This window comes from Chiloscyllium punctatum, chromosome 30 (assembly GCF_047496795.1).
Source record: "Chiloscyllium punctatum isolate Juve2018m chromosome 30, sChiPun1.3, whole genome shotgun sequence".
In the NCBI taxonomy this organism is placed as follows: Eukaryota; Metazoa; Chordata; class Chondrichthyes; order Orectolobiformes; family Hemiscylliidae; genus Chiloscyllium; species Chiloscyllium punctatum.
The window spans coordinates 48,256,429-48,274,965 of NC_092768.1; the positions used below are offsets into that span (position 1 = coordinate 48,256,429).

Here is an 18,537-nt window from a genome sequence, read left to right on the forward strand (position 1 = left end):
TCTGTTGTTTAGACATTGTTTTAACAGTGTGCCTGGAATAAAACTCAAAGAATAACCCACTCTTCCCAGGAAAGCTCAGTGCTAGTTTCAGTAAGGGTTTTCACTTTGTTTTCAAGTTCATCCATAAACTCACCCCTCCCCAACTCTGTAATCTCATCCACCCCTCAGTGCTGCATTGAAGTAAAAGTCAGGAGTTTTGTGCTCAAGTCCTAAACTGGTATTTGAACCCACGACTCTCTGATTCAAAGAATAATGTTGTGGGTTCAAGTCCAACTCCAGATCCAGTCCAATTCCATGAATATGCATTAAAGTTGTTGTCAGGGTCCTATAAGACCCCAGGTTCTGGGCTTCCTGTAGGTACATCACCCTTCACCCCAACCTCTGTTAATTGAAATACAGTCACTTCATAAAATGAGTGAAGAAATTGTACACACACCTCCTCTTTTCTCCAGACTGTCGACTAGATTCTGGTCTTACTCTGGATACACAACGGTGCAGAACAAGTCAGGGATGTAAATAAGCTTCTTTATTGAGTATATGTTCACATGTATTTGTATATAGAGCTGCTACAAGTCAACTTACAAAACTGGCTTTCCTATGTGACAAGAGTCTGTCCTCGGACGGTTGAACTGCTGAACGAGACTTTTTCATGACCTCAGTGATTGACCAGATTCTTTGCCCGACAAGCTCCTGATGATTATTGTGTGAAGTATCTCACTCAGACCAATGCTCACACCCCTTCAGGATGTCAGCACATATTTTTATCTAATCCCCTCTGACCTGGACTTGTTGCCAGACAATTGTATTCACCTTTGCTCTGCCAATCTTGTGTCTTTCTCATTCAACTAAATTTTTTGTAGATTCATCAGCCTTCAGTTCGGAAAGATATTTTCAGCACTTATTGTCGAAGGTCTTTGTAAAGGTAAATAATCTCAGTTTTCATCTTGTCGGATCCAGTTGGAAAATAAGAAGTTAGAACTTTTTGACTCTTGTCCACTTTAGTAATCTCAAGGCTCTCCGTTGTAGATTTTTTCTGTCATTGTTGCCTTTTTCTCTTCAACGGCTCTTTTGTCCATTCCCCAGACCACCACGAACCATTTACAACTGAGTAACTAAGTACAAAAGCCAGGACAAAATACTAAGAAACATTAGCACAAAAATTACTAAGGTGACGAATTCACCTAAAAGTGCTAAAAGTTGATGAATAGAGGTATATAATATATCTTAAATCTCAGAAAATTATTCAGTGTATGTTTACAACACTGCAATGATCATGAAACTAATCAGGTCACAAATATACCAAAATAAAACTGCCCCTGTTTTCTCTCACACATTTAAAAAATGTTTGCTTTAGTAAAAGCTTTGGACAAATTTGCAACAAACACAAGCACACCAGTTGTGGTCGAGAATTTATGCTATTTTGTGGGGGCAGGTTTATCAGTGTAACCTGGCTGAAAGTGACTGTAGTGGGAATTTTAAACATCAGTACCATTAAGTCTGAATTGAACTTTTCGATCTGCAGCATTAGTTTATATCAGAAAGGAAGTTGGTTCCAAACACAGAAATGGCTCCAGGCAGAAGGAATGAGAGTGCTGAGTTTCTGCTGGTTGCCCCTATTTGAGCCGGCTCTTCAAATTACACTTGAGGTTTTTCTGTTCTGAGGCACCAACAGTTAATCATATTGATGAATCAAGACTACATATAAAATGAAAAACTGAAATGCTGGAGAACCTCTGCTGATCTGACAGCACTTAGGGAAAGAGACTATTAATGTTCTGAATTCAATTTGATTCTTCTCCAGAATCGAAGGTGGAATATGTTGGTTTTTATGCTTTTGACAAAGTGGAAGGAGGAGTGAGTGGAACATATAGTGAGGATGCCCACAGCAAATGGCAGAGGGAATTTTAATGACAGAGAAATATTAATGCAGGAAATGCTATGTGTCAAGAATTAAAAATAAGTCCGCTGTGCTGAGAGCAAACAAGACTATGGAGGAGGATGGGGATTATAATCAAAATAGAAGACAGAGTTCATGGCTGAAGTTGTTGAGTCCTGAAGCCTGTAAAGTGCCAAAGCAGAACATGATGTTCTGTTCCTCCAGCGTGCATTGGGCTTTGCTGGAAAATTGCAGCATTCCACAGAATGAGACGGAAATGTTAGTACGGGATGGTGTATTGAAATAGCAAGTGACTGGAAGGTAGGGTCATTCTCGCAGACAGTGAGGTGCTCCTCAAAGTTGCAACTCACTCTATGCTTAGGCTCATCAATGTAAACTGCATTGTAAGCACTGACTAGATTAGGTTGAAAGACATATAGCAAACTTTGTTTTAATCAGCACCGTATGAACCCGCACTCTCAATCAACCGGCAAAAATTATATACCTCAAGTCTTGGAAGTTTATTGTATTATTGCGATCTTTGCGATGTCTGAGTAGTCAGTTGAGGGTGCGAGTGAGAAAGTTAACTAACCTACATTTATTCAAAAAAGTTGCATTATTGTGTGACTAATGCTGTAATTAAAGTATAACAGTGATGTGTATACCCCTTACATTATGCTTCTATTACTTCATGTGTTTTTACATTGATTGTGTGGACCTCAACCGGACTATTGATCAACTGCACACTCCTGGTTCCATCGGTGCTGGTTAATAAGTTTGCTGAACAAGTAAATTGCTGCTTCACCTGCAAGGTGCGTTTGGGTTGTGGAGTAGTGAGAAGGGAGAAGGAGTAAGGGCAGATGTTAAACACCTTCTGCGATTAGCCATTACTGCAGTCCTTACAGGAAGAGTTTGATCAAGTATAATCAAGGTAAATTGGGTGTTGATGGGATTCTAATGGATACTGATGGACAGCCTATCTCCAAAAAAATGGAAATGTCAAGGAAGGGAAGGGTTAGAGTCAGAGTTGGGCCAGTTGAAGATGGAAAAGTATGGAAATTGGAAGCAAAACTGATGAACTTTTCCAATTCTGGATGAGAGCAGGAGGCTTCACTGACGCCATTTTTGATGTGTTGGCAAAAGAGTTATAAGATTTGGGTTCAGAGTAAGATTGGAAGAAAGAATGTTTCATATACACATCAAAGAGCGCTGCACTAGTCGGACTCATGCAGATACTCATCGTCACAGCTTTTACTTGGAGAACGTGGGACAACAAAGGAGAAACTAGAAGGAGGTCAACCAGGTGAAGGAGGATGGTGGATGGGGAAACTGTTCAGGCCTCTTTTCAGGAGGAGTGCCTTCAGATGATTCTGACGGGGGATGGACGATTTTATGGTCCATGGTGAAGAGAGGAGGCTGGGACCAACAAATCGGAAATTATGGAACCAATACTAAGTGTCAGAAGAATCACAAATATAAGTGGAAGAAACTGGATGAGGGGGAACAGACTGGATGAAGGGGAGAAACGAACAGACTGCAGGTAGGAAGGGATGAGTTAATTCAGGCAGGAAGAGGCTGAAATGGTGAATCTGCCTGGTTAGTCTCATCTGTGGATTTTGGAAAGCAGGGCTGTTTGGGGTTGGGGTCTATTTGGTCGGAAACTGTGGAGGGAAGATCTCCAGAGGAGATGAGATCAGTGACTGTCCTGAAAACATCAGTTGATGAACACGGGTGAGGCCATGGTCCAGGAGGAGACAGGAGGAAGTGTCTGAGGCTTGGTGCTCAGTCTTTGCAAGGTAGAGAGTGGGCACATCAGATAAATCACCAACCCTTGCCAGCAGTATACATGCTTGGCCAGCAAGTAAGACCCACAGACTTGAGTCGTGTCACAAAAGCAGGATAAGTAGTTAAATCTCATCATAATAACATTGTTACTTTTATGACACTGAATGAAGTTTCTGCTGATTTTTACATTCATGATAGCATTTAAAAAGGTGCATTTTCTTACAATTCCTATAATGGTGGAGTTTGAATAGAGAGAGATGTGGAAAAAATAGGGAGAAGACTGAGGAGGAAGGAGATATGGGAAACGGGATGAGGTTACATCGGGAGAGAGTGAAAATAGAAAGGAGAGATGGGGGAAGAGGAGAGCAGCACAGAGTAAATTGATCCATCCTCCCTCTCCTTCTATATTTCTATCTCCTGTTCAATTCCCTTCTGTGACCCTCCCTCCTGCATATGTGCCAAACCCACCACAACATGTCATCACTGCCTTGTGTGCTGTGGGTCTTCCTCTTCTGATCTGCTGTCAAACACATCTGAGCCCACACATCCCACACGGATGTTGTTAGTTTGACAGCCTCCAAGGATGAAGAATGCTACTCCCACACTAGAAATCTCTATCAAACATTTACAAGGGGAACTGAGAAAGCAGCTGCAATAAGTGAGGTTTTATTAAGTTGGGACAGTGACAAGTTTAAATCTCCACCTGATCTGCTGCTCAAAGTCACCTCCATTTCCCCGGTCAGTTTCCCAAGTTTCAGGAAACTCATGTTGCTCCAGAAATAACTGGAGTAATTTGAATTTTAAATCCTGTTCTATTCTCATTTCTTTAGGGATAATAACCCTGTTCTTTTTGTACAAGATGCCGTCTTCGGCAATCTCTTTTGTGTCTATTTGTCCAATTCTCTCTTACAGTAACAGGTGTGTAACCTTGATGGTTTCAGGCCATCCTTTCATCACTATTTGTTGTAATATTTGAAGAGTTGCAACTTGTTGGATATTTTGCTAAATCTGTCAGATTCAACCCGAATCCCGAGTCAGAACCTCACCGTTTGACACTGAACAGAGAGAAAACCACCCATTTATGCAGCGGTCAACTTTCTGGCGAAACTTCCAATGCAGCAGGCAAAAGAACTCTCTCAGTACAGGAACCCACTGAAGAGAAACAGTGCAGGAATCAACACAGAAAGCAGTGAAGAGAATCAGTGCAGGAATCCACACAGACAGCAGTGGAGAGGGTCAGTGCAGGTTGGGAGCAGGATCGGGTGGCAGGTTTGGTAGGGCAGCAGCTGAGTGAGCTGGTGATTAGTGATTAGTTAGATTGGCTAGGAAGGGATTGTCAGGTTGGGAATTCGTTAATTTTAGGGTAGTTGGGTGATTGGGCTGGACAGGTTGAGTCTTTTGGGGTGGTGGTGTTGTCAGGCCAGGCCTCAGTGAGGTGGAGGGTTTTAGTAATAGGGTGGTCAAGAGGTCAGAGTTAATTGAGTAAGTGGGCACTCAGCACTTAGACAAGATTTCTTTCTGTCTAAAATTCTCTGGGGAACTATCCAAGTCAACACTTGTAACTGTCAGGAGTTTCAGAATTGCAGACATTTCAGAGGATCCTGGGAGCTGGGGAATTCCTTGTTGGATGTTCAACTTCCCAGATAATTCCCATGGAGTCACTGCGTTAGTGTGAGTGGCTCGAATACCTTACTTCCGGACTCCAGTAATCCCGACCTGAAGATGTCGCAATGTCTCTGCTGGGCTGGTAATTCCAGAGCACATGGTGCTGCTGTTTTCTTGTGGTAAATTGGGAAAGTTTCACACTCTGTTCAAGCATCATCAACTTGAAAGAGTGAGCAGTTCTCAACAGCATGTCAGTGACAAAGTTCTGCTTTTCTTGATTGTACTTATTTCTAACCAAAGTATCCACAAGCAAAGTAACATCCTGTGCAAACGCTCTGAAGCAGATACAAGTAGTTTAAAAAAGATGTTTTGAAATGGCTTGTGGTCTGACTCCGCCATTACTTGCTCTTTCCCAAACAGATACATGTTGAACTCCTCACAAATAAAGACAATATCCAGACTCTATTTCTCAATCTGTGTAGTGTTGTTCAGTTTGTGTAAACACTCTGGATACAAACACAGCGGGTTGTCCTCACTGCCTGGGGGTTACTCCAAGTCCTGTTTCACTGACATCACAATGCAGGGTGACTCCATTGTTACATCATAATCCCTCAGCACTGGTGATGTCATCACTAGTTGTTTGATGGGAGTGAAAGCTGCTTCTTGTTCTGTGTCCCAGTCCCACTGAACATCCTGCACAGTGAGACCGTGTACAGATTCATATTCTGAGGTCAGATTGACAAAAATATGGAAAAGAGATGCACCTACTGTGTGAAAGCCTGTCACACACTCCACCTAAAGAGTTTCTCCCGTGTGAATCCTGTGGTGCTGTGAATGGTCAAGGACGTCATGGAAGTTCTATGACAAACCTTTCACTCCCCTGTGTGGATCCTCTGATGGAACAGGAGGTTCCATGACCTCGTGAACGATTTGTTGCACACCTCACACGTGAATGGTTTCTCCCCCGTGTGAATGCGTTGGTGTACACGGAGGCTTGATGACACCGAGAATGATTTGTTACACACCTCACATGTGAATGGTTTCTCCCCTGTGTGGATCCTCTGGTGAAGCAGGAGCCTCGTTGAGTCGGAGAATGACCTGTCACACACCTTACACTTGAACAGTTTCTCCCCTGTGTGAGTGCGTTGGTGTGTGCGGAGGTTTCCTGACTGTGAGAATGATTTGTTACAGACTTCACATCTGAATGGTTTCTCCCCTGTGTGAATGCGTTGATGTACGTGGAGATCTGATGATGACGAGAATGATTTGTCACACAGCTTGCATATAAATGGTCTCTCCCCTGTGTGAATGCGTTGGTGTATACGAAGATCCGAGGATGTTGAAAATGACTTGTTACATACCTCGCAATTGAATGGTTTCTCCCCTGTGTGAATACGTTGGTGTCTGCGGAGGGTCGATGAATCGGAGAAAGATTTGATACACACCTCACACCGGAATGGTTTCTCCCCTGTGTGAACACGTTGGTGCACGAGGAGTGTTGATGACTGTGAGAATGATTTGCTGCACACCTCACACCTGAATGGTTTCTCCCCCGTGTGAATGGGCCGGTGATTCACAAGGCCTGATAACTGGGCAAAGCTCTGGTTACATATTTCACATTTGAATGGTTTCTCTCCTGTGTGGATACGTCGGTGATTCACAAGCGTTGATGACTGTCCGAAAGCTCGACCACACACCTCACACTTGAAGGGTTTCTCTTCCATGTAGCTGTCCTTGTGTTAAATGTTGTTCCACAGACGCACCTTCAGTATTAGGAAACTTTAAGAGCCTGTGGAGCCTCCCTCACACATCTCACACTTGAACAGCCTCTTACCTTTAGGAATGGGTTAGTGATTTGCGAGGGTCAATGAACGAATGAAGCTTTCACTGCACTTGGAGCCAGTCACACTTCTTCTGATCATCCACAGCTAAACCTTCAGAAAGGTTGTTTCTAATGGAACACTGACCAGTTTCAGATCTGATGATGTGTCAAAGCTCTCCTGACCCGACCGATTTCCAGATGATGGTTTCACTGCCCAACCTTCTCTGTGTTGAGCAATGCTGTGAAGGGACTGGACGTCTTCCCACAGCTGTGCAGTTGTTCCCTGGGTGATGGTCAGGATCTCTCTGCAAAATAATGAAGCAGGTTAATTAGTCATGTCATAGTCAAAGAACTACTGCAAAATAGTGATCACTATTTCAGTTTGTGACTGATGTTTTTCAAACACAAACTTAAATGTAATTCCAATTATGTTGGTACAAGGGAGGACCAGTTTCAAGTTAATTGGATAAATAGACTCAGAGGGATACGGTTATAACCGAACAGTGAAAAATATTAAAGAAACAACCAAAAATGTTCAACAAGTGTAATTTTCAGTTTCATTGTGCATTGCCTGTGCTTGGCCCATATCCTTCAAAACATTTCTTATTCATGTACTTATCTAAATATTTTTAAACGTTGTAAGCATATTCACATCCACCACTTCCTCTGGAAGTTCATTTCATACATGAACATTTCACACACTCTGTGTAAAAAAAATTGCCCATGTCTTTTTTGAATCTTTATCCTCTCACCTTAAAGATATGCCCCCTCGTCTTGAAATCTCCATCCTAAGGAAAAGACACGTGCCCATTCACCTTATCTATATTCCTCATGTTTTTGTAAACCTCTATAAGGTCACCCCTCAACAGGTGAAAAAGTCCCAGCCTATCCAGCCTCTTCTTTTAACTCAAATATTCCATTCCCAGTAACATCCTGGGAAATTTCTTCTGAACTGTCTCCAGCTAAATAATATCCTTCCTATAACAGGGTGACCAGAACTGAATACAGTATTCCAGAAGAGGCCTAACCAACATCCTGTAGAATCCCAACATCACATCCCAAGTCCTGAGCAATAAAGACAAGTGTGCTAAATGCCTTTTTAACCACCTTATCTATATGTGATGCAGACTTCAAAGAATTACGTATCTGAACCCCGAGGTCTCTCTGTTCTGTAACACTACCCAAGATTCTACCTTTAATTGTGTAAGTTCTACCCTTGTTTGTTTTACGAAAATGTAATACCTCCTATTTATCCAAATTAAACACTATCTGCCACTCTTTGGCCCATTATTGACCCATTGATCAAGACCTCTTTGTAATCTGAGATAGCTTTCTTCACTGTCCAGTATACCACTGATTTGGTGTCATCTGCAAACTTACTAACCACGCCTTCTATATTACCATCTAAACCATTTATCTAAATAACAAAACAAAAGAGAACTCAGCACTGATCGCTGTGGAACACCGTTGGTCATAGGCCTCTAGTCCATCATTGTCACCTGCTATTAAGCTAATTTTGTATCCAACTGACAAGCTTACCCTGAATCCCATGTGATTTGACTTTACAATCTAGTCTCCAACACTTGTCAAATGCTTTACTAAAGTCCAAGTAAACAATGCCGACTGCTGTGTCCTCACTAATTTTCTTGGTTACTTCCTCAAAAAATATAATCAAGTTTGTGAGATATGATTGCCCTTACACAAAACCATGCTGACTATCCCTCATCATTCCTTGCTTTTCCAAATGCAAAAAAACCCTATCTTTCGAATCACTTCCAAAAACTTAGCCATCAATGAAGTCAGACTCACAGGTCTATAGTTCCCAGGCTTGTCCTTACATCCCTTCTTCAAACAAAGGAAAAATATTAGCCACGCTCCAGTCATCCACCACCTCACCAGTAGTGTAGATGAGACAAATATTTCTGCAAGGGATGCCACAATTTCCTCCCTAACTTTCCACAATATCTTGGGATACACTGAAGATTTATCATAGAATCCCTACAGTGTGGAAACAGGTCATTTGGCCCAAGTCCACACCAACCCTCCGAAGAATAACCATCCAGACCCATTCCCCTAATCTATTACTTGACATTTAACCCTGACGAATGCACCTAATCTACACATCCCTGAACGCTATGGGCAATTTAGCATAGCCAATTCACCTAACCTGCACATCTTTGGACTGTGGGAGGAAACCGGTGTACCCAGAAGAAGCTCACGCAGACATGGGGAGAATGTGCAAACTCCACACAAAGAGGCACTCGAGGCTGGAATTGAACCTGGGTCTCTGGCACTGTGAGGCAGCAGTGCTAATCACTGAGCCAACCTGCCGCCCTGTTTTACTCCTTTTGTAATAGGAACCTTGATATATTGATAAAGAAAACTTTATTGAACACATTTGACAAATTCTTCACCATCAAAACCTTTAACAATATGATATTCTCAGTCAATGGTTGGAAAATTAAAACAATCCTATTTTTCTTACATATATCTGAAATCTCCCTACATATTTGTTCCTCAATTTCCCTTTGACTACTCGGGGGTTTATAGTATAGTCATATCAAGGTGATCATTCCTTTTTTATTCCTAATATCAACCCATATATTTTCATTGGACTATTTTTCAGAAATATTGTATCTAGTTACAGCAGTAATGTTTTTAAAAACACCACTCCCCCCTTCCCTGCTGCTTCTCTTTCTATACTTCCTTTAGCATTTAAAACCTGGAACATTGAAGTGCCAGTCCTGTTCTTCTGTCAGCCAGGTTTTTGTAATAGCTATGACATCCTAATCCCGTGTTCCCAAACATGCCCTGAGTTCATCATACGTACCTGTAAGACCCCTTGCATTGAATATTTTTAAAATTAATTTGTAGGAATTGGGCATCACTGGCTGGCCAGCATTGATAGCCCACCCTATTTGCCCTTGAGAAGGTGGTGCTAAGCTGCCTTCTTGAATCGCTGCAGTCCACTTGCTGTGGGTTGACCCACAATGCCGGTAGGGGGAGAATTCCAGGTTTTTGACCCAAGGAGTGTGAAGGAACGGCGGTATATTTCCAAGTCAGGGTGGTGAGTGGCTTGGAGGTGAACTTGCAGGTGGTGGTGCTCCCAAGTACCTGATGAAGGCCGTATGCTTGAAACATCGATTTTCCTGCTCCTCAGATGCTGCCTGACTTGCTGTGCGTTTCCAGCACCACACACTCAACCAAGTACCTGCTGCAGTTGTCCTTCTAGATGGAAGTGATTGTGGGTTTGGAAGCTGCTGTCCAATGATCTTTGGTGAATTTCTGCACTGCATCTTGTAGATAGTACACACTGCTGCTACTGAGTGCCAGCTATGGAGGGATTGAATGTTTGTAGATGTGGTGCCAATCAAGTGGGTTGTTTTGTACTGGATGGTGTTAAGCTTCTTGAGTGTTTTTGGAGTTGCACCCATCCAGGCAACTGGACAGTATTCCATCACACTCCTGACTTGTGCCTTGTAGATGGTGAATAGACATTGGGGTGTCAGGAGGTGAGTTACTTGCCTAGTCTCTGACCTACTGTTGTGGCCTCTGTGTTTATGTGGTGAGTCCAGTTGAGTGTCTGGTCAATGGTAACCCCAAGAATGTTGACAGTGGGAGATTCAGTGATGGTAATACCGTTGAATGTCAAGGACCGGTGGTTAGAATGTCTCTTATTGGTGATGGCGTTGTTTGGCATTTGTGTGGCGCGAATGATACTTGCCACTTGTTCGCCCAAGCCTGGATATTGTCCAGATCTTGTTGCATTTGAGTATGGACTGCTTCACTATTTGAGGAATCGCGAATGCTGCTGAACACCGTGCAATAATTGGCGAACATGGCCACTTCTGACCTTATGACAGAGGGAAGGTCATTGATGAAGCAGCTGAAGATTGTTGGGCGTAGGACACTACCCTGAGGGACTCCTGCAGAGATGTCTTGGAGCTGAGATGACAGACCCTCCACAATCACAAACATCTTCCTTTATGCTAGGTATCACTCTAACCAGTGGAATGTTTCCCCCGATAGCCATTGATTCCAGTATTGCCAGGGCGCGTTGATGCCATACTTGGTCAAATGCAGCATTGATGTCAAGGGCTGTCACTCTCACCTCCCCTCTGGAATTCAGCTATTTTATCCATTTTTGAACCAAGGCTATAATGAGGTCAGGAGCTGAGTGACCCTGGCGAAACCTAAACTGGGCATCACTGAGGAGGTTGTTGCTGAGCAGTTGCTGGTTGATAGCGCTGTTGATGAACCTTTCCATCACTTTGCTGATAATGGAGAGTAGACTGATTGGGTGGTAATTGGCTGGGTTGGATTTGTCCTGCTTTTTGTGTACAAAACATACCTGGCCAACTTTCCCCATTGTCGGGTAGATGCCAGTGTTGTAACTGTACTGGAAGAGCTTGGCTATGGGAGCGGCAAGTTCGAGAGCACACATCTTCAGTACTATTGCCGGAATGTTATCAGGGCCCATTGCCTTTGCAGTATCCAGTGTCTCCAGCTGTTTCTTGATATCACGTAGAGTGAAGTGAATTGGCTGGAGACTGGTATCTGTGATGCAAGGAACCACTGGACGAGCTCATGATGAATCATCCACTAGGCACTTCTGTCTGAAGGTTGCTGCGAGTGCATCGGCCTTGTCTTTTGCACTGATGTACTCGGTTCCTCCAACATGGAGGATGGGGATATTTGTGGAGCATCCTCCTCCAGTGAGTTATTTAATTGTCCACCACCATTCACGATGGGATGAGAAGGACAGCAGAGCTGTCTGTTGGTTGTGGGATTGCTTCACTCTGTCAGTCACTTGCTGTTTATGCTGCTTGGCACACAAGTCGTCCTATTTGGTAGCTTCACCAGGTTGACACCTCATTTTCGGTTTGCCTGATGCTGCTCCTGGCATGCCCTCCTGCACTCTTCACTGAACCAGAGTTGATGGCAATGGTTGAGTGGGGGAATATGCCAGGCCGTGAGGTTGCAGATTGTGCTGGAGTATAGATCTGCTGCTGTTGATGGCCCACAGTGCCTCATGGATGCCCAGTCTTGAGCTGCTAGATCAGTTTGAAGTCTGTCCTATTTAGCACGGTGGTACTGCCATACAACACAATGGAGGTTATTCTAAATGTGAAGGCAGGACTTTGTCTCCAGAAGGACAATGCAATGGTCACTTTCACCTATTTTGTCATGGACAGATGCTTCTGCAGCTGGCAGATTAGTAAGGATAAGGTCATGTGTGTTTTTTCTTCTTGGAGGCTCCTTCACCACCTGCCACAGACCCCAGTCTAGCAGTTATATCCTTTAGGACCCGACCAGGTTGATCAGTAATGCTGCTGCCGAGCCACTTTCGGTGGTGGAAATAGAAATCGCCCACCCATACTACAAGTTGTGCCCTTGCCACTCTCAGTGCTTCCCCCAAGTGTTATTCAACATGGAGGAGTACTGATTCATCAGCCGGAAGAGGACGGTATGTGATAACCAGTCTGAGGTTTCCTTGCCCATGTTTAACCTGAAACCATGAGATGTCATGGGGTCCGGAGTTGATGTCAAGGACTCTCAGGGCAACTCTCTCCCGACTGTATTCCACTGTGCCACCACCTCTGCTGGGTCTGTCCTTCCGGTGGGACAGAACATATCCAGGGATGGTAATGGTGGTGTCTGGGGTGTTATCTGTAAGGTATGATTCCGTAAGAATGGCTATGCCAGGTTGTTGCTTGACTAGTCTGTGAGACAGCTCTCCTGATTTTAGCAGTAGCCCCCAGATGCATGGTCAATAGGGCTGTTTGTGTTTTTGCTGTTGTCATTTCTGGTTCAAAGGGCGATGCCAGGTGGTCCTTCCGGGTTCATTTCTTTGTTTTGACTTTCTAGCGATTGATACAACTGAGTGGCTTCCTAGGTTATTTCAGAGGGCAGTTGAGACTCACATGTAGGCCAGACCGGGTAAGGATGGCAGATTTCCTTCCAAAAAGGACATTAGTGAAACAGATGGGTTTTCCGACAACTTAACTCCAGATTTTTATTTACTGAATTCAAATTCCACCATCGAAAAAACATTATTCTGAGTTTCTGAATTAATAGTTGGGTGATAATACCACTAAGCCATCGCTAATTCTTCAGAGTTACTTCATTCACTTGAAATCTTCACAATGAACTTAGTAAAACACAGCACGATCAGAATAAGTCAATGCCATTTCACTTTATTCTTCTCATTAAATGTGGGCCAGCATGTGTTGCACATTCTGAACTGTCCCTGAACTGGGAGGCTTGCAAAGCCATTTCAGAGGCCAGTTAAAAGCCAACCACATTGCTGTGGGTCTGCAGTTACATATAAGCCAGATCAGAGAAGAATAGTAGATTTCCATTCTTACAGGTGGGATTTGAACTCCTGTCCCCAGAGTACTGACCTGGGTCTTTGCATACAAGTCCAGTACAAATATCCCACCATTTGCACGCATCTCTTCATGTTAGAGTCTGTGTTTAAATAAATGTCACTCAGAATAAATGTTACTTCAATAGACATTCTTTGTGTACTATAATTATTTGAAGGAAACACACTGGGCTAGAAGTGCTATCAGATGAAGAAAATATCACTTCAGCGTAGCTGATTGGAGGGCTCTGGTTTACCGTGGGAAATCAGATACGCTATTCTCACTGCACATCTGCAGCTATCAGCCAAATTCAATTGTGAGCCACAGCACTGGGCAAAACTATTGCGGACCAAGGACAAGTTCCGAAGTGAGGGGAACTGTCCACAGACTCGTCGGGTAGCAGTGATACTCACTGAGTCATCTCAATCTGGGAACATCACAGACTCCTCCATCACCATTCCTGGGAATGTCCCATGCCACTAGCAGTGGGGAAGTCCTCAAAATTGTCTCCAGGGAATCTAACAGCTTCAGGTCAAACAAATTCAAGGGAAACTGCCACTCCATCCTAACTGATGAATGTCACCTTCACCAGGTTCATCATCGTGAGGAAAGCAGACTCAGGACAGATCGCAAAACTGGGTGTCCGTGACGGGCAGTGAGCCATCATCAGCAACAGCATTGCAAAGGGCAGGTGATGGCCTACAGGTATTATCACTGGAATGTTAACACAGAAACCCAGGTAATGTTCTGGGGACCTGGGTTCGAATCCTGTCACAGCAGATGGTGGAACTTGAATTCAACAAATATCTCGAAGAATAATGATGATGACCATGAGTCCATTTTTGATTGTCGGGAAAAAATCATCAGGTTCACAAATGGAAGGAAACTGCCTTCCTGACATGGTCTGGCCTACATATGACTTCAGACCCACAGCAATGTGGTTGATTCTTAACTGCCCTCTGGGCAAGAAATGCTGGCCTAACCAGTGACACCTAATGTGAATGAATAAAACAATAAAAACCCACTACAATGTCACAGCACAGTAAGCGCTCAAATAATGATTTTTCAGCAACTGAATCTCTCTCCATAATTCTAATCCCACAATCCTGGAAGTAATTTGGTAAATCTCTTTATGGTTTCAAAAGTTTGTAACTTATCATTCTCCAGGCCATCTCAGCCTGTCTCCAATAGGCAGAAAAAGTGCATAGACTGAACAGGCAGGTTCAGTTTCTGAAGACAGCGGAATGATTCAGGAAACAGGACAAAGCAATGTATCAGACATTTCCCTCCATCAAATCAGATTCCATTCACCTCCTCCCCACACAACAATTTGAAAGCAGAACCTCATTTCTGAGCACTGGTCTAGCTCTTTAACTGATCACAGTGATCACCAACATTTATTTCTGGAGCAGCTATTGCAAAACCCAAAGTAACTCATATCAACAGTGATTACATTTCAGAAGTACTTCACTGGCTGAAAAGAACTTTGGGATATCGAGCGGTCATGAAAAGCTCTATAAAAATGCAAATTTCTTTGTTTCTGTTCTGAGGTTACAGAGGTCAGGTGTTGAGACGACTTGGAGCGATTTGAAAAGCCAGGCCAGATCCAGATCTCAACACACTGAGAGAACCGACCATTCTCATTCCACAGGATAATAACCAGCTCACAATTCACCCACAGATCTCAACAACAGGAAATCATTAAGAATCCTCAGACACTTTGCACCTCCCAGATAATGACACCTCGCCTTCTCATATTCAGGAATGTGGCTTCAACAAAACTCAGCCTGGAAATCAGAGGGAAATGCTTCCAATAAACACACTCAATATCCAACACACAGCTCCAGTCAAACAGTTCAGCACAAAGCACCGAGTAAACAGCTCTCTCAGCTGGATCTTCTCACACAGCATAAGGGACATTTCCACCCCTGATTACCCACAGGATAGTCAGACTGCCTGAAGATTGGTGTGGATATTATGGGATACAATTTGTATAAAAGCTGCTCCTTCACTCACCATCTCCTCACTTGGTTTTCAGTCCCTATAGGAAGTGAACCAGCTCTGGAAGAGGAAGAGGAGACAATGGGCAGAGTGGGTGGACTCTCTGATTGACGTCTCTCACAGTCAATCCAAATATTTCTGGAGCAACATGAGTTTCCCGCAACTTGGGAAACTGACCGGGGAAATGGAGATAACTTTGAGCAGCAGATCAGGTGGGGATTAAAACTTGTTATTGTCCGATCCGAATAAAACCTTACTTTTTGCACCTGCTGTCTCAGTTCCCCTGGTAAATATGTGTGACAGAGATTTCTCGTGTGGGAATAGCATTTTTCATCCTAGCAGACTTTAAATTAACAATATCAGTGTGGGTTGTTTCGTCTTGGATATGTTTGACAGCAGACCAGAAGAGGAAGATCGACAGTATCCAAGACGATGGTGTACATTGATGCGATGGCACATGTATAGAAGGGGGGTGGGGAATATAGAAGGGAGGTTAGATTTTCCAAGTGCTTGAGGAGTTTAACTAACTGGGTGTGTGAGATTTATTGTGTTACTGTCAGCCCCACAAGTTTATATATGACATCCCTACCGTCGTGAGTTTGCATGCTGTGGAGATTCGTATCCCCTCAACTTAAATTCTTGGCTCAACATTGACCTCACCTGCTTCCTTTCCCGGTAGATTTGCCTCTCCCAAGATATCTCTCTCTCAAGATGTCTCAGTCCATTCACCTCTCTTGAAGGCATCTGGATGGGTATATGAATAGCAGGGGTTTAGAAGGATTTGGCCCATGTGCTGCAAATGGGACAAAATTAGATGAGGGTATCTGGTCTGCATGGATGAGTTGGACCTAAGGGTTTGCTTCTGTGCTGTACATCTTTATGACTATGACTCTGTGAATGTCCCTGTCAATCCACTGGTCTCCCTCCATGGGGAATATTGTGAAATACTTCCAGATGTAGCCAGTACTTAAAAACAGTTCCTCACATCCACTTGCTTCTCTCTATGAGCTGCCTCAGAGAGACACGGTGTGAATAAACAACACCTCCTGCTCAGTATGTGCTGCATGAAATGGAGTCATCAGCCAGGGAAGGAAAGAATGGATCTTGTCCCTCACTAGCTGACCACCAACTCCCTCATCTTCTTGGAATATGGATGTGGTGTCTGAGCTCCTGACAGTAAAAATATTGAGGGATGATCAGTGTGTGTGGGTGCACATGAAGGATTCTCAGACAGCCATTACACCAGCTATGAAGAGAGAGAATTGCTTTCTCTTCAGGGAGCCCTGTGAGGCTTCTCAGGTGGCCTTCAATACCATGAGAGTATAATCATTCACTGCCGCACCCTGGGAAAAAAGCTATTCTATAAAGCACCAGCGGCCTCTGCAGCTGCTGAATGTTGCATTAAAAGTAATGAAGTAACTTACTTTGCAGAGTAATTTATTCCTTTTTCCCCATCCTTCTACTCTCTCTCTTCCCCCATTCGTTATCTCTTCAAATTCATTCTTATCCTCTTATGTCTTTCTCCCATTCTATTATTCCACTCATCCTTCAACCTCTTTGTCTTTATGTCCTTCCCTCTTTCTGACAGCTGAAGAAGAGAGTATGCACCTGGGAGCTACCAAAGGCATTGTGGAGAGCAGTCGTGGGTGGACTTGGGCTGCAGTCACTTCCAGAGGAATGGTATGCTGGGATAGCTAGTGAGGGAATGGCTAATGCAGGAGCATTCACTGAGGGGACAATGCCAGGAAGGAACTGTAGGCTAGCACAACCAGTGAGGGAGTGGCATATATGGAAGCACTCACTGAGGGGACTAAGGCTGCAAATGGCTACTAGATTCAAGGGGTGGAAAAACAAAATGGTGGGTCAGTTTGGGCTGATGGGACCATTTGATGAAGAGTCAGGAAACTGGAATTACACAGAATGCTTAAAGGTGAGCAAAGCAGCTGAAGATATCAGGGTTGTCTGTTTTAGTACAATCAGGAGCAAAGTCTTCACAATTTTACAGAGTCTGGTACAACTAGAGAAACTTGTGGAGAGCTATGCAAAGTGTTAGGAAATTATTTCGCTCCCTAGCTGCTGATGATGGTGGAACATTTTCACTTTTACAAATGAATGCAGCATGAATGAGAATCCATCGCTGAATTCATGGTCACCTTAAAGTGGTTAGCCGAACATTGCAAGTTCAGAGGATTCCTGCAAGATGCCTTGTGGTACCATTTGGTTAGTGGGCTCTGACATGACGCCATCCAATGGAAGCTACTAACAAGGAGTGACATGGATTTCAAGGCAGTTTTCACAATTGCTACCTCAATGGAGTTGGCCTCCAGTTGGCAATGCCCGGGACATCAGGTATTGTAAACTTGGTATAGGGTCGTGCCAACAAATGTGGCAAAAGTAGTCAATGTGTTGGACTCGAGCAGCCCAGTCTTGCAGTTATAAGTGAAGGGACAAATTGCCCGAAATTGCCCAAACAAGAGAAGGGGAGTCACCTGGGTCTGCAGGAGAAGCAGCAGGTCTTGAATGAGCAGAGTTTTGGGTAAACAGAGTTTTGGGTAAGGAGTGAAACTGATTGTTTCTGGATTCTTCCTAAAGTAGAAGAGAAGACAGTAAAAAAATGGAAGTGGACACTGATGCAGAAGCATCCCTGATTTCTGAATCAGTCTACAGGGAGAAGTTGAGGACACTACCATTGAAGCCTGCCAAGATTACACAATGGAGAGACAAAGAAACTGCAGATGCTGGAAGCCAACGTAGACAGGTAGGAGGCTGGAAGAACACAGCAAGCCAGGCAGCATTAGGACTGCAGAAGTCAATGTTTTGGGTGTAACCTTTCTTTAGGACTGGGGGTGGGTGTGGAGGAAGCAGCAGATAAAGGGGGAGGGGGAAGGGTGGTGGTGGGGTAGTGAAGACAGGTAGAAGGTACGACCTGTTTGGTCAATGGGAGGAATAAATCTGATTGGTGGCAGGGAGGAGGAGGGGTTGGGAAGGGAGTCGGAATGGGGAGGGAGGTCATTTGAAATTGGAGAACTCAATGTTGAGTCCTCCGGGTTGTAAGATGCTCAGGCGGAAGATAAGGTGGT

The 18,537-nt window shown here is 43.8% G+C and overlaps 1 protein-coding gene across 1 annotated transcript; it reads right to left on the reverse strand.

Moving 5' to 3' along the window:
• Positions 1–511: 511 nt before the first annotated feature.
• On the reverse strand, positions 512–15,605 carry LOC140455654 (uncharacterized). The gene is made up of 2 exons (XM_072550648.1): positions 15,473–15,605; positions 512–7,393 (listed from the first exon to the last, which is right to left on the reverse strand). Exon 2 carries the CDS (start codon positions 6,988–6,990, stop codon positions 6,139–6,141), a length of 852 nt encoding a protein of 283 aa, XP_072406749.1. The 5' UTR covers positions 6,991–7,393; positions 15,473–15,605; the 3' UTR covers positions 512–6,138.
• Between the last annotated feature and the right edge of the window lie 2,932 nt (positions 15,606–18,537).

Excerpts from the sequence above, each read along its gene's own strand:
- LOC140455654 (XM_072550648.1), bottom strand. The coding sequence starts at position 6,990 with ATGGAAGAGAAACCCTTCAAGTGTGAGGTGTGTGGTCGAGCTTTCGGA.